Here is a 26,973-nt window from a genome sequence, read left to right on the forward strand (position 1 = left end):
GGTAAAAATGGACATGCAGATGACACACTGATGGTAAAAATGGACACGCAGATGACTCACTGTTGGTAAAAATGGACATGCAGATGACACACTGATGGTAAAAATGGACACGCAGATGACACACTGATGGTAAAAATGGACATGCAGATGACACACTGATGGTAAAAATGGACACGCAGATGACTCACTGTTGGTAAAAATGGACACGCAGATGACACACTGATGGTAAAAATGGACACGCAGATGACACACTGATGGTAAAAATGGACATGCAGATGACACACTGATGGTAAAAATGGACACGCAGATGACACACTGATGGTAAAAATGGACACGCAGATGACTCACTGATGGTAAAAATGGACATGCAGATGACACACTGATGGTAAAAATGGACACGCAGATGACTCACTGTTGGTAAAAATGGACATGCAGATGACACACTGATGGTAAAAATGGACACGCAGATGACTCACTGATGGTAAAAATGGACACGCAGATAACTCACTGATGGTAAAAATGGACATGCAGATGACACACTGATGGTAAAAATGGACACGCAGATGACACACTGATGGTAAAAATGGACACGCAGATGACTCACTGATGGTAAAAATGGACATGCAGATGACACACTGATGGTAAAAATGGACACGCAGATGACTCACTGTTGGTAAAAATGGACATGCAGATGACTCACTGATGGTAAAAATGGACACGCAGATGACTCACTGATGGTAAAAATGGACACGCAGATAACTCACTGATGGTAAAAATGGACACGCAGATGATTCACTGATGCGCAACACTGATGACACCAGTACCATTTTTTCACGTACATGTTTATACACTGACATGTGAATGAGGCTTTGAATTAATTTCATCATGCTACCTGTTACCTACTTTAGCAATCTTTATACACAGAAATCTGTACACACCATTTACATGAACTTTCGCCAATTTTTGCTTTTAGCTATCAAATGCACTAAAACAATGGTGGCATCTGTTGAAAATACACATTTATTTCTTTATTGATAGAAGAACAAGAATTTCAAGTTAAAGAGTAACTTCAATTTTAGAATGCTTTTGACATGACATAGAGACATATAGTCTCCAAAAAAGCGGTGGCACCGGGATAATTTTCTTTGTGGAAAAAACTTTAATTTTATTTCATCCTTAAAGGGGTCGTCCAGCACCAAAATGTATTTTATAACTGTCTACGTCAGGGTTTCCATCTAAATCTCCAAAGAACGTGATTCAGATGAAAACCCAACGGATCCAATCACTATGAGGCAGCAGAGTTACTCTGGACTCCGTCTGGCCTCTATTCAGCAGTGTCCTTCTTTGCAGAGGTTTACAAAACTGTGGCTGGTGCCACTTTTATGCACGCCTAAAAAGACGGACAGTGCCGTATCATAGGTCAAACGGCATCCACAGTGTCTCCATCTGCCTCATTATATGTAATCATTTGCCGGGGATTCCGTCTGAATCACGTATTTCAGAGATTTACATAGAAAACCCGGTGTAAGCACTCAGCGCAGAGCACAGGATAAATGTGAGCCGAGCCTTACTGTGATCTTTGGGAAACAGAATGAGCAAATCAGCATCAGGTGAAGAATTGTCTTTATTTTTTCTCTGCTCCTCATGCAGTATAAGTGATTAGACAACTTTATTCTTCAGGTTGGTGAGATTACAGCGATACCAGATTTATATCATTATATTTTTTGCAGGACGAGTTGATGTTTTTATTGGTACCATTTTCGGGCATGTACCATTTTTTGATCACTTTCTATTTAGATTTTTGTGAGGCAGAGTGAACAAAAACCAGTGATAATACATTTATATTGTATTTTTTATACTTTGTCACTTTTACACAATAAAAATAACGTTTTAGGGAAAATAATTGTTTTTTGCATCGCTATATTCTGAGAGCTATAACTTTTTATTTCTCCACAGACAGAGCTTGTTTTTTGCAGGATAAGATGATGTTTTCAGCTAAACCATTTTTATTTACATTCAACTTTTTGATCATGTTTTACCTGTCAGTACTACCCTGACAGAAGCCTCTTATACCATGCCCCTGGGATATTCCAACAGGCCACCATAGCTGGCAGACCAGAAGGTCGTCATTTGGCCTACAGTTGGCGTAACTACCATCGGCAGCTTGTGGTTACATTGCGGGGATGCTGATCGGAAAGGAGAGGGAGCGCCCTCCCTCTCCTTGCCTTCTAAATGCTGCAATTGCTATCGCTGCATGTAGTGGGTTGAGCAGCCAGAGGAAGTGCGGGCACCGCTCCTGGATGTGACAACTGGGGCTTGGCTATCACTTAAGCCGAGGTCCTGGCAGCGATCATGAGCAGTGCCCGTACGATCGCCAGTATGTACCAATATGTCCATTTGCGGGAACTCACTGCAAAATAGGACATACTGGTACGACAAATGTCGAGAAGGGGTTAAAGAGGCACAAGTGAAAAACAGCAAAAACAAGCAACAAAAAAGGCATAAATGCAATAATGAAATGAGCCTGAAGTCTTTTAAAAGGCGGGCATTGACCTAAAGTCCTTTATAAATAGACAAGAGATTGTATCTACAAATTTATATACTGGTAAACGGAGTTATCTAGCTTTCATTATCTGACACTAAAGGTATTAGGCCTCCCTCACATCGTATAACAGGCCTCTGAGTGCTATGTGATGTTTTATCAGAGAGCACTTGGCCCAGTGTTCTATTAGGCTATGTGCCCACGATGCACCATAAGGCTATGTGCCCACGATGCAGAAATGAAGCAGAAAATTTCTGCAGCATTTCTGCATCTCCCTGGCAGAAAAAACGCATGCAGATTGTACATGCAGATTGTGCATGCGTTTTTCCTGCAGAATACATGCGGAATACATGCGGCTTCACATGCGTACCCACATGCGTTAACGCATGTGTTTCCGCATGCGGACTGACAAGCACTTTCCAGGCGATAGCATCACTTGGAAAGTGCTTGACAACTAGGTCACACTATATAAATCCATGCAACCGGTATGGATTTATATAGTGTGACCGTAAAAATAAAGCTATACTTACCCCCGATCCCCCGCCGCGTGTGCTGTCGCGCTCGTCCTGGCTTCTTCTGGGTTGCCGGCATCTCGCAAGACAGCCTGCGGTCACATGACCGCGACGTCATCTCAGGTCCTGGAAGGTAAGTGCTGCAGGGGCCGCCGGACAGGTGAATATAAACTTTATTTATTCTTTTATTCTTTTTTTTACAGGTACAATGGTACCCAGGTCTGGATGAGAGTCTTCTCTCCTCCAGAACTGGGTACCATCCGCACATTGAATCGCATATAATCCACTTGTACAAATGTACAGACGCGGATTCTATGCGTCTCAATGCAAGTCAATGGCGGCGCTTCTGCTGCGCTTCCGCAAAATTAATGAACATGCTGCGGATTTATGAACGCTGCAGAAACGCTGCGGAAAAATCCGCAGCTTGTTCATTGACATTGCGGAATGCCATTGGGGACCATGGGGAGCGGATTACCAAGCGTTTTTTATGCGTTTCCGCTGCGGAAATTCCGCAGTGGAAACGCATGAAAAACGCATCGTGGGCACGCAGCCTAATGGGGATACTGCAGATCTGCAAGTATGTTCTCATGCCGATCCGGCATGAGCGAACAATCGCAGCATGCTGCGAGTGGCTGCAAGACTCTGCTCACACGCACCCATACAAGTCTATGGGTGTGTGTGAAACCTCGAACTGCACTCGGATGTCATCCCAATGCAGTCCAATATATGCCGAGACAGGCAATGGAGGAGATGGGGAAATTATTTTCTCTGTCCCCTCTGCACCTGTGCTGCGATTCTCTCATGTGAGGGGATCGGAGCACAGAGCACTGACACTCGGCTCATACTCGCAGGAGCCGAGTGTCATTAGCATATCGCATCAGATTCTATACGCTAGTGTGACTCCAGCCTTTGAGTGAAACACAAGATCTTAGTCATGGTGGATAATACTGTCACATGGTCTACCAACAGCAAGTTTAACAGATATTTTTGCATTTATTATGTGTATACTTATACTATATCAATGTGCTGTTGTATTACATGAAATACAAAAATATTCTAATGAATTAAAAACAAAGGAAAAATAGTAAAACTATTCTATTAATGACAAATGGATAGCTTCTGCCACTAGAGGGCACCCTAGGAACATACCTGGTCTGCTGAGATTCATCAATGGTTCGTCAATATAATGGGAATTTCCTAATTATAATTCTGATTCTATTACAGAAGGAATTGAAATGTAGTTCAGTTGTTTAGGTTTATTAAACGTAAACCTGCACTTTGTTATGTTCATCAGTTTTCAGAGCAATGAATAGTGCAACCTCTGATGTAGACAACATAGCTTCCCCATTGTAAAGAGGCCATAGTGAATGTTTCACACACAGATTTGTAAATATTTAAAATCTTTCTCATATGAATTAATTTAGTTATATATCTTAGGTTAGGCCGGTTTCACATATCCCTAGAAAATTAAAAGCAACACCTGGCCTGACTCCCCGGTCTCCTTACCTGAGTTCAGGTCATTGCAGCTGAAGTACAATTCCATGATACAATCTGTATGTGTGTTAGTAAATCATACCTTCATGTAGTCTAGATAAATATATATACTTGCAGAAATAAGTACACCCCCTCTGAAAATTAAGATTTTAATCAATATCTCACTGTACACAAGAAAAATTCGAGAAGTTTATTAACCTTTCAGGTGCTTCACCTTCACAGGATTTTTGGAATGTGGAAGAAAACAATGAACAAACTTTTTTTCACAAAAAAATTACTTTAAATCCAATTTTTTTTATTTTTGCAAGGGTAACAGGAAAAAATGGACCCCAAAATTTGTTGTGCCATTTCTCCTGAGCACGCCAATACCCCATATGTGGGGGAAAAAACCACTGTTTGGGCACACGGCAGGGTTCGGAAGGGAAGGAGCGCCATTTGACTTTTTGAATGTAAAATTTGCTTGAATGATTAGCGGACACCGTGTCGAGTTTGGGGAGCCCCTGATGTGCCTAAACAGTGGAAACCGCCCACAAGTGACCCCATTTTGGAAACTAGACCCCTCAGGTAACTTATCTAGATGTGTGGTGAGCAACTTGAACCCCCAGGTGCTTCACAGAAGTTTATAACATTGAGCTGTAAAAGTAAAATTTTCACATTTTTCCCACAAAAATGTTTTTCAGCCCCCAATTTTGCATATTCAACAGGAGAAATTGCACGATACCATTTGTTGTGCAATTTCTCCCAAGTAAGCCGATACCCCATATTTGGGGAACACGACTGTTTTGGCGCACAGTAGGGTCCGGAAAGGAAGGCGCGCCATTTCACTTTTTGAATGTAAAATTTGCTTGAATAATTAGCGGGCGCCATGTCACGTTTGGTGAGCCCCTGATGCTCCTAAATAGTGGAAACCCCCCCACAAGTGACCCCTTTGTAAACTAGACCCCTCAAGGATTTTATCAATGGGTATAGTGAAAGTTTTGAACCCAGTAGTACGACACAGAATTTTATAACATTAGTTCATCATATTGAATATGTTGTCATTTGTCTTGAGCGCAAATGTTCGTTACTTGAGTTTGCATTGGGTACTCTGGCACCAAGTATCACGGGTGCTCGAGTGAGTCCTCGCCCCTTCACGGTTGTTAGACACCCAAAAAAAAACATGCAGGGATTGTCTCTGCATGCCAGGCAATCCCCACGTGTTTTTTTTGGCTGTATAACAGCCGCAAAACATATGGGGCGGAGACTCGAACATGTCACTCGAGCACCCACGATACTTGGTGCATACCCGAGCACCTGATGCAAACTCAAGTAGCGAGCACTTGCTCTCAACACTAATCACCGTATCGTCATCATTTTTTTTCTTTACTTTTGAAAAAAATCCCAACCCTAACGCTAACGCAACCCTAACGCTAACGCAACCCTAACGCTAACCCAACCCTAACGCTAACCCAACCCTAACGCTATAACCCAACCCTAACGCTATAACCCAACCCTAACGCTAACACAACCCTAACGCTAACACAATCCTAACGCTAACACAACCCTAACCCTACCCCTCACCGTAAATCTAATCCTAGAGTTTATCTTTTACGCCATTCCTCGTGCGGTATAAGTGATTAGACGACTTTATTCTTCGGGTCGGTGCGATTCCAGCGATACCAGATTCATATGGGCTTTTCATGTTTGGCAGCCATCATACGTTTTTTCTTGGTACCATTTTCAGGCACGTGACATTTTTGGATCGCTTTCTATTCCGATTTTTGGGAGGCAGAATAAACAAAAACCAACCATTCAGGAATTTTATTTATTTATTTTTTTTTATGCCGTTCCGCATGTGGTAAAATTGATAAGGCAGCGTTATTCTTTGGTACCACATTTATTCGTTTTTTTATGTTTTGGCGATTTTACACAATAAAAACTATTTTAGAGAAAAAATAAAAATTGTTTTCATCGTTTTAATCTGAGAGCTATAACTTTTTTATTTTTCGGCTGATGGAGCTGTATGGCGGCTTGTTTTTTGCAGGACAAGATGACGTTTTCAGCAGTACCATTTTTTACTTACATTCGTCTTTTTTATCGCGTTTTATTCCATTTTTTGTTTGGTGGTATGATGATAAAGCATTGTTTTTTGCTTCGTTTTGTATTTTCTTTTTTACCATGTTAACTAAAGGGTTAACTAGCGCAACTGTTTTATAGGTCAGTTCGTTCCGGACGTGGCGATACCAAATATGCATACTTTTATTGTTTCTTGTTTGTTTTTTTCATAATAATATATATATATTTTTTTATTTTTTCACTTTCTGATACTGTTTTTCATTTTTACACTTTGTCCCACTATAGGACTTTCATTTTTTGCAGGCTAATCGCTTGATTCAGCAGCATCCTTGTGCTATGCAGGCTGTCAGCCTTACAGGCACAAGTTAGATAGATCGTGTACTGCGCACGATCTATCTAACTTCCTGATGCCTGGTGACCCGGATGTCGTCATGGCGACATCAGGTCACCATGGCAATGATCGGGACCCCGCGCACACAGCGTGGGGTCTCCGATCCAGGGTAAGAGGGGCGCTCTTTCCTCTGCCTGCTCCCACAATGCTGCGATTGACTTCGATCACAGAATTTTGGGGGTTAATGTGCTGGGAGCGGTGAGGGACCGCTCCTGGCACAAAGTACCAGGTGTCAGCTGATTCTAACAGTGTTAGAATCAGCTGACACCTGCCAGTGATCGTGCCCGCACAGCCTCTGTGCGGGTGCGATTGGTGAGGCGTAATAATAAGTACCTGGTCATTAAAGCACAGGTACGTATTATTATGCCTTACGTCAGAAAGGGCTTAATAATGAAACTTTCAGTACCAAATCTTCAGTTTTACTCAAATTAGTTGATGCAAAATTGAATACTACCCACGTCAAACACTACTGCATCTAGTATTTTGTATGACCGCCATGGCCTTAAATGCATGTTACCTACAGTGAAACATGATGGTGGCCGTGTCCTTATGTGGGGCTGCATGAGTGCTGCTGATGTCGGGGAGTTACATTTCATTGATGGTATCATGAATTTACAGATGTACTGCTCTATATTGAAAGAGAAGATGCTACCATCACTGTGCCCTTGGTAGATGTGCATTTTTACAACATGACAATGATTCAGAACAGAAATCTATGGCAACTGTTCCATTTCTGAAGGACACGGTGAAGTAAAAGCTCCCTCTCTCTCCCTCTCTTCCATACATTTGATGTTAGTCATTGCATCTGCATATTTATTCTAGCAGGTCACATTCTAAAGCTTTGGCCCTGTAGGCAATCTCCTGTGAACTGTGTGCAAAGACTGTATATGATGACACACAATCCTTAGGCACTTCAGGGGTCTCTCTGCTGATTGGATGTACTCTCTTAAAAGTATTATTTCTATGGCAGAATACTTTGGGAATACAACATCTGATTGAACATGCAATCTGAATATGAAATCAAAGGTATTACATATGACTAGAGATTTCAATGGGTCCCATATTATGTAAACTGTACTACTTCTACTACTTCTAGGTTATTCAAGTTCTGACTGTGTATTAGTATACGGCGCTGTTCACAATATTTATGAGGACTCCTGATCCTTGAACACCAAGCAGCAGTCTTCTCACATCCCAGTTGTGTCGTGTGTGAGGGCCACTGGGGCAGTTGCCATGGGCGCAAAATTTCAAAAGACAAAAAATATTTAAGACCTTTTCCTTTTTAAAAATGGCATCCCTAAAAAGTGGTGCTGCTAGTGCGCAGTGCACAGACTTTTTTATGTTTCACACAAAACTACTGGCTCGCGCCATTAGATGGCTCACTTCCCAACCACTCTCCCAATCGGTGCAGGCGGAGCAATGGTGCACCGCCTGTGCCAGCTTACTCTGTGTGCAAGGGACAATAGGACTCAATGGAATGGATTAGGTGACTATAAATTTAATATATTTGTGGGGGGTGGAACTAGGGGGGCATCATTACTTTTTAACAGAGAACTAAGTTGGCATTAATACATTTCAAAGAACATTCAGGGGGCATTATTTTTTTAAAGGGTCACTTAGGGGATTTTAAGGGTGCAATCGGGGAGGATGCACAGTACTGCTAGCAACCCACTCTATGCCACTGACTCATCCCACTGGCAGATGAAGTCATGCTTCCCTCCCAGGATTAGCAGAACGGGTATGAGAGAAGGGTAAGAAGTGTGGAGCAGCATGATTAGGTTTCCCCCGGAAGCTCTAATGATGTAACTACCCATATATGTAGTCACTATGTACAGCCAGATGCTGGCTCTGCACTCAGTCTGATGGAGAGGAGAGGGGAAATACAGCCCTGTTCTCAGTCTGCTGGGTAGGAAGGTGGGTGGATGTCTTGACTCTATGCTGAGCCTGGGGTAGGTTGTGTGTTTCGGCTCTGCGCTCAGCCTACCAGGAGCGAAGAAGCTCATTAAGTAGGCTGTGTCCGCCCAACTAGGCAGGGATGAATGTCTGGCCCTGAGAGGCAGAAAGCTTTGTTGAAAATTGTAAAGCTCATAGCACATAAGTTTAACACAGGCCGATAACAGGTGTGTACTTGCCAGCAGCCCCCTTTTTTCAGGACAATTTTGGGAACATTGCTTGGCCAGAGCTTAGATATCACCATTTTGGATATTAAAACGTTTGCAGAAGCTAAACATTAACAAAAAGTAAGATGTGAACTCATCCTACGATTATTAAAAAGAGTCTGCTTTTCTTTTTTTCACAGAAACTTAAATGTGTCTGCAATACCAGACTCAGCTCGACGGACTCTCTGGGATGTCCAAAGCCCTCATAGAAAATGATCTTATACTTTTTTTCTTATGCTAAGCACCAAATACTTTATGGTGAAAATGTTTTGTGTTTTGAGATATCAGATCAAGTTATCCTTTATAGCCCATTAACACAAATTAATAATGTGGGGAAGAAATTATGTTTTGTAATGTTATGAAGCTACATGGTAGCGAATGTGTTCATGGAATGTAGAGGGTAACGACAGCTATGTGTCTTCTCATTGGCTGATGTAAGTTTATTAAAGAGGACCAAATGATTTATGTTGAACTAGGCACACAATGTAATAGTGGCTGCAGAACAGAAAAAATCGTTTTTTTGCCTCTCCTTTGCAGAGATATTGGCAAAATATTTGCCACCTAAGGAGTTAACTTTTTAAAAAACAAAAAGTTTTTAATGAAAGAAAAACCCACAATGATCACAGAAATAACTTGAACCTGACAAAAGTAATAATAAATTAAAAATCTATGAAATTAAACAAATGAAAGTCAGACATTGCTTTTCAACCCTGCTTCAACAGAATTTAAAAACAAATTAAACTCATGAAATCGGCCTGGACAGAAATGATGGTACCCCTGAAAATAATGTGACAAAAGGGACATGTTTAATCAAGCTATGTCCACTAATTAGCATCACAGGTGTCTACAATCTTGTGATCAGTCAGTAGGCCTGTATATAGGACTACAGATACTCACTGTGATGTTTGGTGACATGCTGTGTACCACACTCAACATGGGCCAGAGGAAGCAAAGAGTTGTCTGAGGAGATTAGAAAGAAAATTATAGACAAGCATGTTAAAGGTAAAGGTTATAAGACCATCTCCAAGCAGCTTGATGTTCCTGTGACTACAGTTGCACATATTATTCAGAAATTTAAGATCCATGGGACTGTAGCCAACCTCCCTGGACTTGGCCGCAGGAGGAAAATTGATGACAAATCAGAGACGGACAATACGAATGGTAACAAAAGAGCCCAGGATAACTTCTAAAGAGATTAAAGGTGAACTTCAAGCTCAAGGAACAGCAGTGTCAGATCCGTCGTTGTTTGATCCAAAGTGGACTTCATCGGAGACGACCAAGGAGAACACCATTGTTGAAAAAAAATCATAAAAAAGCCAGACTGGAATTTGCCAAACTTCATGTTGACAAGCCACAAAGCTTCTGGGAGAATATCCTATGGACAGATGAGACAAAAATGGAAGTTTTTGGCAAGGCACAACAGTTCTATGTTCACAGATGGAAAAATGAAGCATATCAAGAAAAGAACACTTTCCCTACTGTGAAACATGGAGGAGGCTCTGTTATGTTCTGGGGCTGCTTTGCTGCATCTGGCACAGGGTGTCTTGAATCTGTGCAGGGTACAATGAAATCTCAAGACTATGAAGGGATTCTAGAGAGAAATGTGCTGCCCAGTGTCAGAAAGCTTGGTCTCAGTCGCAGGTCATGGGTTTTGCAACAGGATAATGACCCAAAACACACAGCTAAAAATACCCAAGAATGGCTAAGAGGAAAACATTGGACTATTCTGAAGTGGCCTTCTATGAGCCCTGACCTAAATCCTATTGCGCATCTTTGGAAAGAGCTGAAACATGCCGTCTGGAAAAGGCAACCTTCAAACGAGAGACAACTGGAGCAGTTTGCTCATGAGGAGTGGGCCAAAATACCTGTCGAGAGGTGCAGAAGTCTCATTGACAGTTACAGGAATCGTTTGATTGCAGTGATTGCTTCAAAAGGTTGTTCAACAAAATATTAAGTTAAGAAGAACCATCATTTCTGTCCAGGCCTATTTCATGAGTTTCATTTTTTTAAAAATTCAGTGGAAGCAGGGTGGAAAAGCAATGTCTGACTTTCATTTGTTCATTTTCATAGATTTTTAATTTATTATTACTTTTGTCAGATTCAAGTTATTTCTGTGACCATTTTCGGTTTTTCTTTCATTAAACGAGGGGTACCAACAATTTTGACCACGTGTGTATATCTGTTGTGCTCAGCCAACTTGTAATTGCTCTGCAGTGAGATCGGGACAATGTGCCACTATGTCTCACGCAGGAGTAACCTGCCTGTTCTGGCTTACTTCTGTGTAAGATAGAATGACATCCTGCTCTGATTGCTCTGATCCCGCTGCAGAGCAAGTACAAGTTGAGCATAACAGACATAAGTGTGATACTGACACATCTCCGTACAGACAGTGTGAGGGAAGGGCAGTACAGCAGAAGTGACTGAACTAGGAGAGGTCGAGAGCTGATGGAAGGATTTGTAATGTGACACAGCTAAACTCAGCTCTCTTATCTGAGAGGTGTTAGTCATCTGTGCTTTCTAATCATGCAGGAGGTGAGACAAGGACAGCAAGGCTGTCTCAGCATGTTTCTCAGCAGGGCTGTGGAATCGGAGTCTGTATAAAATGGACCGACTCCAACTCCTAAAATATATAATAAATTGGGTACAGTAGTTAAATGCAGTTTGTGGGGAATATTTTTTCATAAGAATTTGGGAAAGTTATGAAATGTCCCATAAATGTCTGTCCTATTCCTGATCTAAGGGTCTAGACTTTTAGCTGAGATGAATCTGTGCTACAGTAAATTTATCACTTAAACATGAGCCATGTATGAGGGAGTCGTGGAGTCGGAGTTGGAGTCGGTGTCATGGAAATTGAGGAGTCGGAGGTTTGGCTTACCAACTCCACAGCCCTGTTTCTCAGTGTGTGAGATATAATGTGTGAGCTACGGTGACATGTTCTTCATTCTGTTGCTGCCTGCTTATGATTGGTCAGTATCACAGAGGTAGAAAAAGTACACACCTATGTGAAAACTATATCATAACCCCCACTTGGACTTAAAAAAAAAGTTATCTAATTAGGTGTCAAATACTTTGCTTGCTCATATCGCCGCAATGAAGAGGCGAAATTAAACAAATAAATGAAAAGCCAAAACATATTATTCTGCTCTGCAGCCATTATTATATTGTGTGACCAGTTCAACATGAAAAATTTGGTGACAGGTCATCTTTAAGGGCACAATATTTAAATGAGATTTCAATTACAGTGAGAGGTCACCTTTTCCATTGCTCTCTCTGAAGGATTTGATTTATTCATACCCTTGTGACTGGACCTTCACAAAGGCTTTCTCCACCATGCAGGTGTACACTACAAATAAAATCACATTTTCATGAAATTTAACAGTGGCATGTTACAAATAATGTCCACAGTTTCTAAAGGTTCCCTAAAGTTTATGACTTGTTTTATGGCTGCAAATCATAAAACTGTAAATGTTTCTTCATGGCTTGCTCAACAGTTTTAGGAACTCTTGTAAAAGTGTTTGCGAGAAGAGATTAGTGGTAACCTTCCTTCCAGAGATGGCTGCAGGTCCAATCTATTACGACACATATATTAAAAAAAAAAAAACAACCTAAGGCTAGGTTCACACTAGCATTCGGAACACCTGTAAAAAACACATCCATCCTATGACAAATAATAATGGTGCCAGATAAACCCCAACCGCCATTATGGGGCCCGTTTAGTTTCCATTCGGGAAGCCATTATTTTACTGGAAGAAAAGCGCAGCAAGCTGCCTTTTTTTTTTTCTGCAAAATACCGTTATTTGCAATGCAGCCTCCAATTCAAATATAATTTTAGCCTAATATTTCCTACAAAAAAGACCATTTCACTGCTAGCTGTATTTTTTATTTTATTTGTATTCTCTTTTCTAGGTCTTACTGCACACATTGAAGTCGTCCGTGTTGTATATGACCCAAAAGTGATCAGTTATAAATCATTGCTGAAATTGTTCTGGGAAAATCACAATCCAACAGAGGGTATGATACCTATTAATAAGTGGTTTGCTAAAACATAGATGAACATTTTACACAAAATAGATATTTTATATTTTAATTACTTGGAATATGTGGGAGCCTTAAAGCTGGGGAGCAGCTTTTATCTCAAATATAATTTTGACAAAGTTGATGATCATCTTAAACCCCGATTTCTAATAAACATAAAGAATTAACCTACATAAGAAATCGAGTAGCATTGTACATAGAGTATTATGCCTATACTTATACTATGAGTTACAGCCTGTGTTAAAATTCAGTGTTGTGTCCACAATTCTGCTGATTTAGGAAATAGTAAATGTCTCTCACCTTCCTCAGCTAAACTGTCGGGGATGTGCTCATCCTAAAAGCTTGTTTATCGTATCCAATAAACACCAGCAGAATTGTGAATACAGCTCTGAAGTACAATACAGGTTAATTACCAAATAAGTATTGCAACATATTCACACATTTTTATATAACCTATGTCTGAATATAAAAGCTTGCTCAATGGTGAACATACTATTGAACCCAATCCAATTAACATTAATGATTCTGTACCATCTATTCTAACCATGTGAAACTGAATTTTACCAGAAAATGTCATAGCTAATCACATGGAAGAAGTTTAAAAACATAAAGGTGAAATATAAAAGAGATACTTAATTAAACATCGGATTTAGACAGACCCTTGTCTTACTATATATAGACGACAGCAAGAGAGCAATTTATAGATCCTAAAGCGTTTTGACACTACTGTCTGGAAGAGCATGTTGTGATCGTAATTTTACGGTTAGATATTTCTTACTAGACTGTGATAAGGAGTAAGAATAACCATGACAATATAATCCTTTCCCATAAAAGTATCACTCCATCTGTTCATGCAGGAATGAAGCAAGGAAAGGATCTGGGTACTCAGTACCGCTCTGTGATATTCACCTACAGCGATCAACAGAGGGAAGCAGCTCTTCAGTCAATAGACAGCTACCAAAAGGTAAACCTTCAACATAATTAAATTCCAATGCCCAAGTAACATTCCATAAATTAGAATGCCAGTGGATTGCTTCATTGTCATATTGGCCTGCCACCAGCAGAGGGCACCCATGAATAGGATTATCCTAAGAAAGAAGTCAAACTAGTTTGTACTTTACAATATTTCTCTACACACTTGGCAATTCCCTACTTAGTAAATAAGTCAAATAATGCTTAACAGGCTACCACAAAAAAGCAACAAAACCACAAACAAAGGTCTCGTTAATACCCCCTGAAGTGCTCAACCCTATCACCCGAACCAGTTTTATTTTCATGATGTCAGCACACTCACTAGTTGTGAAAACCCTCAGAAAAGTTGTCACTAATTCAGAAGGCATGCTCGAGTTTACGAACTTCATTATCTTTTGCAAAATTGACACTCTAGTTTACAAAGGAAAATTAAATTGTAAGCCCAATGGGTTCAGAGGCAAACCGTGTACAGCTCTATGGAATATGTTGGCACCATGATAAATTATAGCTGCATATACTGTAGTTCACGTCATGCTTGATTTTCTTTGGGATATTCTATCTCTCAATGTTAAAATTAACCTGCCTTTAAAATTATAGACTCTTCATGTCTTAGTCCGTGGGCAAATTTACAAAACAGCAAGGGATCAAATAATTATTTCCCCCACTGTATGCAAAATCTGAAAATCTCATACTTTATCTAAACCGGAGCGCTTCTACTGTTTCTGAGGAGACATGGAGGGGTGCAGGTGTTGCAATTGTAATAAAGGCACAAAAATGACGACTGTCTAAAAGAAACCCAAGGCTTGATTCATGAATGTATTTTTGGTGCATTATTTGAGGATCCAGGAGACAGAAATAATATAAGAAAGACTCTTCATTGAGATTTTCTAACACATTGTAATAAATAGGTGCATTCAGATAAAGGATGATAACTTACACATGAAAAGGTACAATGCGATCGTTCCTTGGATTGCTTGTATATAGATAATCGTTCAGTGTAAGCATGCTGCTAATCCCCCGACTAACAAGCTAAACGCTTGTTTGTCAGATTAAATTATGTTGAAGCTTGGTTATTAAAAAAAATAATCGTGGTCGGCAGCACATTGTCCTGTGCAAACAGTACATGTGCTACCGAGAATAATGCCAGTTTATGTGCACAAAATAATCTATTACTAATCGTTCAGTGCACAAAAGAGATGCACTCTGCCTGTCTGAACAGGCCATGAAATGACCCTCACGGGGTCAGGTACTCTAAAGGAGCCCTAAGGCTATGTTACCACATTGCAATAGCTGCATGCAGCCATAACCATTCCTGTATGAGATTGATGGTGAATTGGTCCCAAAGAGTAGTTTTCCTCACAAAACTGTGTGGTCATTAATAATCATATTTTCAGGTAAAATGGTGGTTTTACTGGTAAAAATGCCCAGCAAATGAACGTGAAAACCTTGCCCATAAGATGAAGGTATGGTTTCAGCCGCATGTCGCTGACTATTGTGACCAAGCAGTTGTAATTGTGAGGAATATCAGTCATTGGGGCAAATGATGGAACAGAAAGCCAGGTGCAGATATATACATACAATGATTCCTATCTTCTGTCCACAGGAGCTTAAACATTTTAACTTGGGAGCCATCACTACTGAGATCCACCCCGTTCCAGAGTTTTATTATGCGGAGGATTACCACCAGCAATATCTGCATAAAATCCCAGATGGCTATTGTGGGCTGAAGGGAACTGGAGTGTCCTGCGTGCAGTGATCGCCTGGATGCTATTCTTTTAGGCATGTGAGGTTAATAAAGCTCATACACATTTGCAGATAGGTCTGTACATTGTGAATTTTCACATTAATTCCCTTTAAACTGTGACATGTATGGATCTAACACCACTGTCCATTCCACATCACGTGGCTAAATCCAATAGACAGAACGTCCGTACATGTGTATATAAAGTGTCAATGTCTGAGCGGATTAATGGTGCATGCACCTTACTGGTCCAATATTTTCAGCACGACTGAACTGGGCGTTAACATATCGTGATATTTAGCTGAAAATGTACACGCCTAAATAATTCTCAGGTAAAGTAAACCTGGTAAAACCGCCACAAGACAATGGGCAAGGATAACAGCTTGTGCGGTTCTCTGCTGCCTTGTGTGAATTGGATTTGTTGTAAGGCTATGCAACATCTGTGTCTCAGTCATTTCCAGGTTTTTCATTTTTTCCTCCAGTGTTTCAGTCATCCAACATTTAAGTGATGTTCGCGCACTGACCTAATAATTTAGGAGTTGTGAAAACAATGGGAGAGAAAAGTGGGAACCTGTGTCAGCCCCCTAAACTGCCACCATGCCTCTACTTGTGGCTTTGTAATATCTTTACTCTTTTAAAATCAAGTTTTAGTCTGCACTATTATTACATAAATGTCTGACAGGGCGTTGATTCCCTCAAACTAGTACTGCCACCCCATCTTGCAAGCATGCCCCTCTTTTTGCAGCAGACATGACCTGTAAGAACAATGTCACTGTTGGCTCCTGTTCTGCCTCCCTGGGCATGGGCCATGATTGCCAACTTCAATTATTATTTTTACTGGCTGGCTTACCAAAAAATCACGGACGGACAATATCTTTTAAGACACATTGGAACACTATAATAGATCATTATGATTATCAGTGATATATGTCTACAGCCCATAATTCTGACAAGAAGACATTAGCTGCATTCACTGTAAAGTGATGATAACTACAGTCAAAATATTCTGTATAGGAGCTTCAAAACAACTGTTACATTGTTTTTCTAGGGACCGGGCAAAAGGTTCCCTATTTTTATGGACAGTCCAGGCAACCCTGGCATGCGCAGTGTACTGGTGAAGTTGCAGAGCGTACCCCTGGTTCCATTGTGCATTGAAGGGGATTTATAAGGAACATGTGGATGTTGCTATTGCAAATAATGTCAACCCTACACAGAGGGACATTCTTACACGATGGGAGGCAGGACTAGTTTGCGGGAAGCACATCCTGCCGGACTCGTCCTGAGTCATTTATGTAATGCTTGATTTTAGAAGTGTGTAGATATTGCAAAGCCAAAAGAAGTTTTTTTTTAATGTAGAAAAAGGGTAGAGTAGAGATAGTGGCAGTATAGGGGGCTAGGGCAGCTGACACATTCCCTTTAATGTACTACACCTATATACTAAAAAGGCTGTGCCAACAATGAGCTTTTATTGTGTTTTTGACTGTGCGTATTTCCACTGCAGCAAAAACGCAGCGTCTTAGAGTGCCAGCAAAGTGGATGGGATTTATAGAAATCTCACGTACACGGTGCTTCTTTTTTATGCTGTGTAAACTGACCTGCGGTGCGTTTTTCCAATTCGCAGCATGTCAATTTCTCTTGCGAGAAGGCTGAGTTTTATGTGAGGATTTTCCCATAGACTTGCATTAGATGCTGAAAATTAGCAGGTAAAAAACACACCTGTGTTTTCAGTGCATTTCTGTGGGGGAAACCATCCGAAACTCATGTAATACAGACCTAAAGATGTCAAATACCAGAAACTTTCAAAAACAAAGCAGCTTTATTTAAAGAATGGCACACCAGAGACAAAAAACACAGTGTCAAAAACATGATAAAAACGCATGTTAAATAACACAATGAAAAAACACAAGTAACCTAATTTACGTAATAGGTGCAGAAATGGTGCGGAAACTCTGCAACATCAAAAACTCACCAAATACTGATCGGGGGCACTGAGAAGTGGGCAATCAGGGTAGTTGGGCGGAGACCCAGAGTTTAGACTCTTCAAAAAGGATTATACAGCCATTCTTACATAGATTTTAAAAGTAAGTACATCATCATCATCAGATCTAAGAGATCTGTTTAATAATAATGTTTGCAGAATATGTTGTGAAATGTAGTGATTAGATTGGCACAGTTGAGCCATGTAATCCACCTCCAATATGGCTCCTTTTGTAACGTGGTGCGGCGCAGTAGCCGTGGGCGAGGTACTTGTCTTTTACACCCCAGCATGTTACATGAAGGTAGGGGTCCTGTCTGTGTGTGTGGACTTGTACTATGGGGGGTGCTACGCCCTTGCAGGCCACATGTTACCGATGACTTTGAATGGCCAGGACCAGATGTTAATCAGTTCAACGAGGAAGACCACGAGTCAAAGATAAACTTTTTACTGAACGATAACTTCGTGGGGATTATATACAGTAGGCAGCAGGTACACACCTCATGAACGTTTCCTTCCCAATATGGAGCATTTTTCACATGTAGTTCCAATTCCTTCCTCTTTCCTCGCTTTTTCTCAATCTTCACTGTTCCTCTCTACTTCACCACAGCCCAGGTCAGTACTACAGTCCAGTTAGCAAGAGTCCTATTCTCAATTCATGGTTCTATGTCTTCTTTCCCCTCAAGGGAACTCTCTTAGTAGCAGAGGAGCTAAGTAGCTCCAGCTCCTCTGCTACTAATGCTCTGGAACTCCCACCTGGGGCACTCTCTTCTTCTCTTTTTCACTGTCCCTTCTTGGCCCGTTACTTCTCTGAGTTGTAAACTCTGGGCCGTACTAATAGGCGTTCTCTCTTGGGACCTGTCCCCGATTAACCACTCTGTCCTTCTGTCAGTTCTCCTTTCGTCTTTGCTTTGTTTCACGCTAAACACCGTGTTAGTATCCCCTCAATTCAGGACACCAACATCATGTGGCACTGCTTACTGTTCATACCTTAGGTCTACTTCAGACACACACTGGGCCCTATCTGACCTCCTGGCAGGAAACTGTCTCTGTCTCTTCAACTTAGACCCTCCCACTCTGGGCTAGTCCCAACCATTAACTCTAACTCTCCCTACTGTTGGGCAGAACACAGCGTAACACCATTAACTCATGTCACAATTCACATTACACAATACAATAATACACTTGTTCTTCAAGGGAGAACGTGGGCACTTTCACACTCCATTTGTCATAAGCACCTGGCTGTTTCAAGGGGTTGTCGCCTCTCTCCTCATTGTTTGCCCGCAGATTCAGTGACCTGTTAAATAGCAAAGTGAGCTTTACCTACCTTCCTGGGGTCCAGAGCTGTCTATCTGCCACTTTCTGACCTCTGTTGTGCTGGACCCAATGAAGGTAAGTAAACCTCAGTTTATTTTACACATCACTGAGTCTGTGGCAAAGGTATATAAGTGGGCAACCCCTTTAAATGTATTTATATGTCTCCATTCACCTGATTAGTGTCCTCTTGGCCTTTCCCAGGCTAGTTTTACATTGGAAAAAAAAAGTGCAGTTTGCTATGCTATTCCATACAAGGGCCTCCAGAAAAAAAGTATGTTTTACAATGCAAGCCTATACAGTGGCGTCTGTCGTAGGTATATAATGGGAAATGCTAAAAGCAGCCTACGGAAGTGAAAAGGCATAGAAATACATGAACAATAAGAAAAACGTTGTGTGTTTTTCTTTATTTTAGGGTATATGCTCTTAATGCCTCATTAAGACGTCCATTTTTTACATATGTATTCTATGTGTATTTTTCACAGATAAAACATGTACCCATTCTAGTTTATGGTATTGCTTACATGACAGTGTTGGGTTTTTTTTTGGCTGCCCGTGTCTGCGGAAAAGAAAAATCACAAACACGAGTCCATTTTTGATCGAAGGTACAGATCAAAATCACCCATACAAATCGTTGGTTCTGTTACAATCACGGACAGAACACAGACACCATCTGTGTACAACCTGTGTGGTGTTCATTTCTAACATTATAATGGGTAGGAAAAGCTTTGCAATTTTTTTTTTTTTGGTTCAAAATTTTCTATATTTATTTATTTAACTCACTTATATAGCACCATTAATTCCACAGCGCTTTAGATATTATGGGCACTGTCCCCATTGGAGCTCACAATCTACATTTTCTATCAGTATGTCTTCAGAGTGTGGGAGGAAACCGGAGAACTCTGAGGAAACCCACGCAAACACAGGGAGAACATACAAACTCCTTGCAGATGTTGTCCTTGGTGAGCTTTGAACCCAGGGCTGCAAGGCTGCAGTGCTAACCACTATTTCTGCATAAATTTGACCTAAAATTACATCAGATCTAGATAAAGAGAAAAATGGTCCAATATCACATTTCTGTGAGTGCCAAAAGTATTTTATTATTATTATTTATATAGCGCCATTGATTCCATGGTGCTGTACATAAGAAGGGGTTACATACCAAATACAGATATCACTTACAGTAAACAAACTAACAATGATAGACTGGTGCGGAGGGAAGAGGAACCTGCCCTTGCGGGCTTACATTCTACAGGAATGGGGAAGGAGACAGTAAGTTGAGGGGTTGCAGTAGTTCCGGTGTTGTTGAGGTGGCTGCAAGCAAGGTCTTGGCAGGCTGTAAGCTTGTTTGAAGAGATGAGCTTTCAGGTTCCATCTGAAGGATCCAAGTGTGGCGGATAATCGGACGTGTTGAGGTACAGAATTTCATAGGACAGGGGATATTCGGGAGAAATGAATAAGTGTGGAGGAGAGAAGGAGGTCTTGGGAGGACCGGAGATTACGTGAGGGAATATATTGGGAGATTAGTTCAGAGATGTACGGAGGAGAGAGGTTGTGGATGGCTTTCTAGGTCAGTGTTAGTAGTTTGAACTGGATACGCTGGGCAATTCGGAGCCAGTGAAGGGATTTGCAAAGGGGGGTAGCAGAGGAGTAGCAAGGCAAGAGATAGACCAGTCGCGCAGCAGCGTTAAGGATGGACTGGAGGGGTGCAAAAGTGTTAGCAGGTAGGCCACAGAGGAGGATATTGCCGTAGTCGAGACGGGAGATGATGAGGGTATGCACAAGCAGTTTAGTAGATTGAGGGTTGAGGAAAGGATGGATTCTGGAAATATCTTTGAGCTGCAGGCGACAGGAGGTGCCGAGAGCTTGGGTATGGGGTTTGAAGGACAGGGTAGAGTCAAGGGTTACTCTGAGGCAGCGGATTGTCGGTACAGGGGAAAGAGTGATGTCATTTATTGTGATAGAAAGATCAGGTGGGAAAGATGATGAGTTCAGTTTTGTCCACGTTGAGCTTGAGGAAGCGGGAGGAGAAGAAGGAAGATATGGCTGCTAGACATGCTGGGATTCTGGACAGCAGAGAGGTGACATCTGGGCCAGAGAGGTAGATCTGGGTGTCATCATCAGCATACAGATGGTAGTGGAAGCCATGGGATTTTATGACCCAGGCGAAGGGTATAAATTGAGAAGAGTAGGGGTCCTAGGATAGCGCATTGATGGGCTCCAACAGAGAGGGGACGGGATGATGAGAAGTGGGAGGAAAGTTCAGCGTGAACGTGTTACTCAAGGAGTTTGGAGGCAAATGGGAGCAGCGATATGGGGCGATAGCTGGACAAGGCGGTTGGATCGAGGGATGGCTTTTTGAGGATGGGCGTGATTGTGGCATGTTTGAAGGCAGCGGGGAAGGTAGCAGAAGATAATGATGGAATTGAAGAGATGGGTTAGGGATGGGATGAGTGTGGGGGTGAGGTTGGGGAGGAGGTGGGGTCGAGTGCACAAGTGGTGAAGTGTGATTTGGAGAGGAGACGAGTAAGGTCTCTTTCCGTGATGTTGGGAAGGAAGGTTATGGGGGTAGGGCAATGGTGTGGAAAACAAATGGGTTGTGGTGGTCGGACAGTAAAGACTTGCCGTGTTTGGTCAATCTTGTTTTTGAAGTGTGTGGCAAACTCCTCAACAGAGATGACGGCGGTTGGAGGTGGCAGTGGAGAGCGGAGGAGAGAGTTAGGTGTTGAACAGCTGCTTTGGGTTGTAGTATAGGGAAGATATGAGGGTTGTGAAGTAGGCCTGTTTAGCAGAGGTGAGTTCTGATTTGAATGCGAGTGTTGCTTGTTTGAATGTAGTGAAGTCATCTTGACAATGTGTTTTCTTCCAACGCCACTCCGCAACCCTGGACACTTGTCGAAGCTGTTTAGTGAGGTTGTTGTGCCAGGGTTTCCTGTTGACTCGTCACGCTCTGTCATGCATAAGAGGGGCGACCGAGTCAATAGCTGATGCGAGAGTGGCACTGTAGAAAGCAGTGGCGCCGTCTGTGTCATGAAGTGAAGATATGGATGTCGGTGGTAGGATAGAGTCAAAGAGTGTGTGGGTGTCTAGATGTGCAAGGTTTCTGTGGGGGTGTGCTAGTTGCTGGACATGGCTGACAGGTGAGGAGAACAGGGATGAGAAAGTGAGGAGATGGTGGTCAAATAGGGGTAGGGGGAGGTTGTGAGGTTAGATAGGGAGCAGAGTCGGGTGAAGGTGAGGTCTAGTGTGTGTCCGTCTGTGTGGGTGGCTGAGGAGGACCACTAAGTAAGTCCAAAGGATGAAGTAAGCGACAGGAGTATGGATGCTGTTGACTGGCGAGTGTCAGTGGGGATGTTGAAATCGCCCATGATGATTGTGGGAATGTCAGCAGAGAGAAAGTAAAGAAGCCAGGTGGAGAATTGGTCAATAAAGGCAGTGACCGAGCCTGGAGGTCAGTATATGACAGCCACTTGGAGGTTGAAGGGAGAGTAGATGCGGACAGACTGGACTTCAAAAGAAGGGAGAATAAGAGAGGGTAGAGGAGGAGTAGGGCTAAAAGTGCAGTTGTTAGAAAGGAGAAGACCCACTCCTCCACCATGTTTGTTACCAGGGCGAGGAGTGTGGGTGAAGTGCAAGCCACCGTAACACAGCGCAGTGTCGGAGGGTGTCAGCCATGTCTCTGTGATGCCCAGGAAGAAAAGATGACGAAAGGTAAAGAGGTCGTGGACAAAATGGAGTTTGTTGCAGACAGAGTGGGCATTCCAGAGTGCTCCAGAGAGAGGGAGCAGTGGGGTGGGCGTCAGGGAGACCGGTTTTGCGTAAGAGAGGTTGCGGTAGTTTGCAGTTGGTTTGATGCGATAGGTGGGGGAATTGGTGGAAGGTGCAAGCTGTGGGGGTCCAGGATTGGGAGATATGTCGCCAGCAGTGAGGAGAAGCAGGGAGAGCAGGTGGGAGAAGAATACTGTCCGGCTTGTGTTATGTTTTGGTAAGATAGATCTGAGGTTGACGAGCAGGTCTGTAGATGACGTCAGATGCGGATGTAAGAGGGAAGGAGAGAAGATGATTTGGTTAGAGGAAGCTGGGGTTTGGGGATAGCGAAGGAGAGTGAGGATTAGTGGGGCAAGCACAGTAAGGGCATATGTAAGCATAATGAATGTTAAGTGTGAATGAGAAAGAGAACAAATAGTAGATAGTTATCCATACCTTCTGGTCACTTCTGGCCCATTTCTGGCATATTTCATTTTTAGCCCCCTAAAAAGCAACCCTTTAAAAGCCAGACCCGTCTGTGCCAGACTTGGCTCGCTTGATTTATGGAGCTCTGGCCAGCACATGAGGTGGGTCAGGTGTGCAGGAGGGGAGGAGCCGCAGGAACACAGATGGGATCAGATCACGTACCGGGAGACAGATAAATACAGTTTGGAAAAGACGGTCAGATATGCAACATGAGGTTTGCAGATGGGGTCAGATGACGTACCGGGAGACAGATACAATTTGGAAAAGACGGTCAGGTTTGCAGATGGGGTCAGATGACGTACCAGGAGACGGGTACAGTTTGGAAAAGACAGTCAGATATGCAGCATGGGGTTTGCATAGATACAGTTTGGAAAAGACGGTCAGATATGCAGCATGGGGTTAGCAGATGGGGTCAGATGTCGTACCTGTGGGTGAAGCAGAACAGATTGTCAGATGAAGTATGTGAACCTTTAAGATTAGCAGATAATTTGAAGGTGAAATTAAAGTCTAGTGTTTTCAATCAGTGGCATGACAAACAGGACAACTTGTTTTAGGCCTCATTCACACGTCTGGATTTTTCAGGTACAAAAAATATCGGACCTTATATTCTGATCAAGGTTTGATCAGAGTGTGGTACGAGTGTCATACGATTTTCTTATATGTGGAGAAATGAAAAAAAAATGTTTCTAAATTTCTCCTCACATACTCCATTCTGTGAGTCAGTGAAAATCATACCGCACTCAGATGCCATCTGAATATGGTCCTTTTTTTTTTCAAGGACATATTGACTAGAAATGCCGATTTTTGATCCGACCCTTGGATCAAAATCGGACATGTCTCCAATATTTCCCGTGGACCACTTAATCAGAGGAAAAAATAGGACATGTGAATGGTCCCATAGAATATCATGGGTATGAAGTGTTATCCTTGAAAACCACAGATCGCACTCGTATTCAAAAATTGGACATTTAAAGAATATAGCTCTATCAAAGTGTGATCTTCACAACTCATGTTTATATATTAAGGCCCTGATTCATCAAAACTTTTTTGTCAGAAACTGGTATAGAAAGCTTTGAAAAGTTGCAAATGTTTGCACCACATGAGGTTGCACAAGAATTTTTGCAACTTTTGGCATTTTCACGTCATTTTTGTCCAGATCCAACAAAGTAAGAAGAGCTAGGGCGTAACGGTGCTTTGTAATCCCCACTCATCAAATTCATGACAAGTCGTGGCATACTTTATGCTACAATTCTATTGGAGTAAGATTTTTTGCCAAGGAGCATGGCACTTCACACCTCTCCTGATTCATAAAGAGGTGTGCGCATCTTAATGAATCGTGCGCCTCACCCCCCTCATCAAGACCAGCATAGAAAATGCCACTCTTGATGAATCAGGGTCAACGTGTATCATGGCACGAACAAAGGAGATTTCTGGGGACCACAGAAAAGGAGTTGTTGATGCTCATCAGACTGCACAAGGTTGTAAAACCATCTGTAAAGAATTTGAACGCCACCAAACCACAGTAAGACCATTATTACCCTCCTAAGGAGTGGTCAACCGACAAGGTGTATAATAGTCCGCTAGGTCACAAAAGAACCCAAGGTAGCTCTAAGCAACTAAAAGCCTCACATTTGCTAGTGTTAATGTTCCTGAGTCCACCATCAGATGAACACTAAACAATAATAGTGTGCATGAAAGGTGAAAGCCACTGCTCTCCAAAAATAAGATTACTGTCCATCTGCCATTTGCTAAAGAGCACCAGGAAAACCAGAAGTCTATTGGGGCAATATTTTGTAGACGGATGAGATCAAAATAGGGCTTTTTGGTTTAAACCCAAAGTGTTCTGTTTGGAGAAAGAAAAACATTGCATTACAAAATAAAAATATCATACTTCTGTGAAACCTGTTGGTGGTAGTATGATAGTTTGGGCCTGTTTTGCTGCATCTAGGCCAAGACTACTTACTATCATTGATGGAACAATGAATTCTGAATTATACCAGTGAATTCTAAAGGAAAATGTCAGCACACATTGCATAGCTCAGGGACAGTTCTTATTGGAGGGAGTGCGTGGTTGTCCAGGCCTGTTTTGTGGACAGTTTAACAAATCAGAGTCCTCTAGTGTTGATACTGGTGCTGATACTGAACCATCATACTAACAATCCTTCTAACGACTAATCTTGTCCTTTGTTGTTTGTATCAGATACATTCTGCATTTAGCCTAGGGAGGGACAGTTGCAGAAGCAGGGAGAGTGGCAGAATGCAGCCTCTATGCAGGGCTTAGGGCTTTGCAGTCTGTTGCTAAATATATATCTGCTGCACATGACCACATTCTTCTTTTTTTTTTTAGGGGTGCAAAAATTGACTATATTGTCATCCATAGAGTATTACGTGTATTGTGTTACATTATGGTGATAAATAACACTCCAAAAAACACTTTGACTGCTGCAGGTGACCTTTTTTTATTTTTTTTTATTAAAAATAAACTTTGTTTCAAACCACGTAGCAATTAGAAAAAGCGTAAGGCGTGCAACAAGAGACAGGTAAGCGGAAGTGCTGATGATGGTGCACGCGGACGCCGAGAACGTGTGGCAGGTGCGACTACGCCTGTTTCTGGAGCACAAGAAACACGCCCATCCATGACACATAGGGTCCTGTCCCACTTTGCAGCAAGGTATGGGATACCACTTCTGAAGCCACACCAGTGCAAACAGGTGGTCGCTTGGATAGCCGATAATGCCTCGAGCATGCTTGTCAGCACCACCCAGTCTTCCACACGGTCCAGTCTCACCAGCCTAGAGTCTGGATCACTTAATCCCCACCCTGATCCTCCTTTCTCCCACCATGTTGAGTCTCAGGAGACTAGTGATCCCACACTAGGACACTCCGAAGAGCTCTTTACAACATAATTTCTTGATTGTGGCCTCTCACCCAGCATGGTCCAAGAGGGAAAGGAGGAGATGCTGTTTATAGATACACAAAACTTAGTTCAGCCACGGCCACAAGAAGATGACGGTGCGTAAAGGCCAATTTTGTCTAAGGAGGAAGGTGATGATGAGACACAGTTGCCGATAAGTCAGGTAGTTGTTAAGTCACCAAGTCAGGAGGACTAGGGTGTGGCGGTGGAATACGAGGTGGTGGATGACAGTCACCGACCCAACCTAGGAAGCTGGCATGCAGAGCGAGGCCAGTAGTGCTGAGGAGGAGGGATCAGCAGCATCGGAAAAGGCAGTGGAGTGACCAGAGGGAGAAGGCGGGCAACTGTTTTGCAGACAGAGACTTTTTTAAAGAGAGTTCTGAGACAAAAAAAATGGGCATTTGCAACCTGTGCCATGCCAAGATTAGCAGGGGCCTGACCACCACCAGCATGATCAGGCGCATGTCATCTAAGCACTCGACGTGGTGAGCCGAACGCCTGGGTCCACGATTGGTGCCAGTGGGTGACACCACTGCCTCTTCCCCTGTGCAAGGTGCTTCCAAATCCCCTGTCCATGACACTGGCACAGATGCCTCCTGCTCTGCACCTGTCCTTACACATTCTGATGCACCATCA

The 26,973-nt window shown here is 42.3% G+C and overlaps 1 protein-coding gene across 1 annotated transcript in view; it reads left to right on the forward strand.

Annotated features, from left to right (window-relative positions):
• LOC141220302 (peptide methionine sulfoxide reductase MsrA-like) overlaps positions 1 to 15,974 on the forward strand; it is a 175,351-nt gene extending 159,377 nt beyond the window's left edge. The window contains exons 4-6 of the mRNA XM_073666259.1: positions 13,060 to 13,164; positions 14,046 to 14,152; positions 15,764 to 15,974. Coding sequence (XP_073522360.1) covers positions 13,060 to 13,164; positions 14,046 to 14,152; positions 15,764 to 15,916 — 365 coding nt within the window. The 3' untranslated portion in view covers positions 15,917 to 15,974. The remainder of the gene's footprint in view (positions 1 to 13,059; positions 13,165 to 14,045; positions 14,153 to 15,763) is intronic.
• The last annotated feature ends 10,999 nt before the right edge of the window (positions 15,975 to 26,973 follow it).

Source organism: Phyllobates terribilis, unplaced genomic scaffold (genome assembly GCF_046119375.1).
Source record: "Phyllobates terribilis strain yellow unplaced genomic scaffold, ASM4611937v1 Scaffold_2__4_contigs__length_985480577, whole genome shotgun sequence".
Classification (NCBI taxonomy): Eukaryota; Metazoa; Chordata; class Amphibia; order Anura; family Dendrobatidae; genus Phyllobates; species Phyllobates terribilis.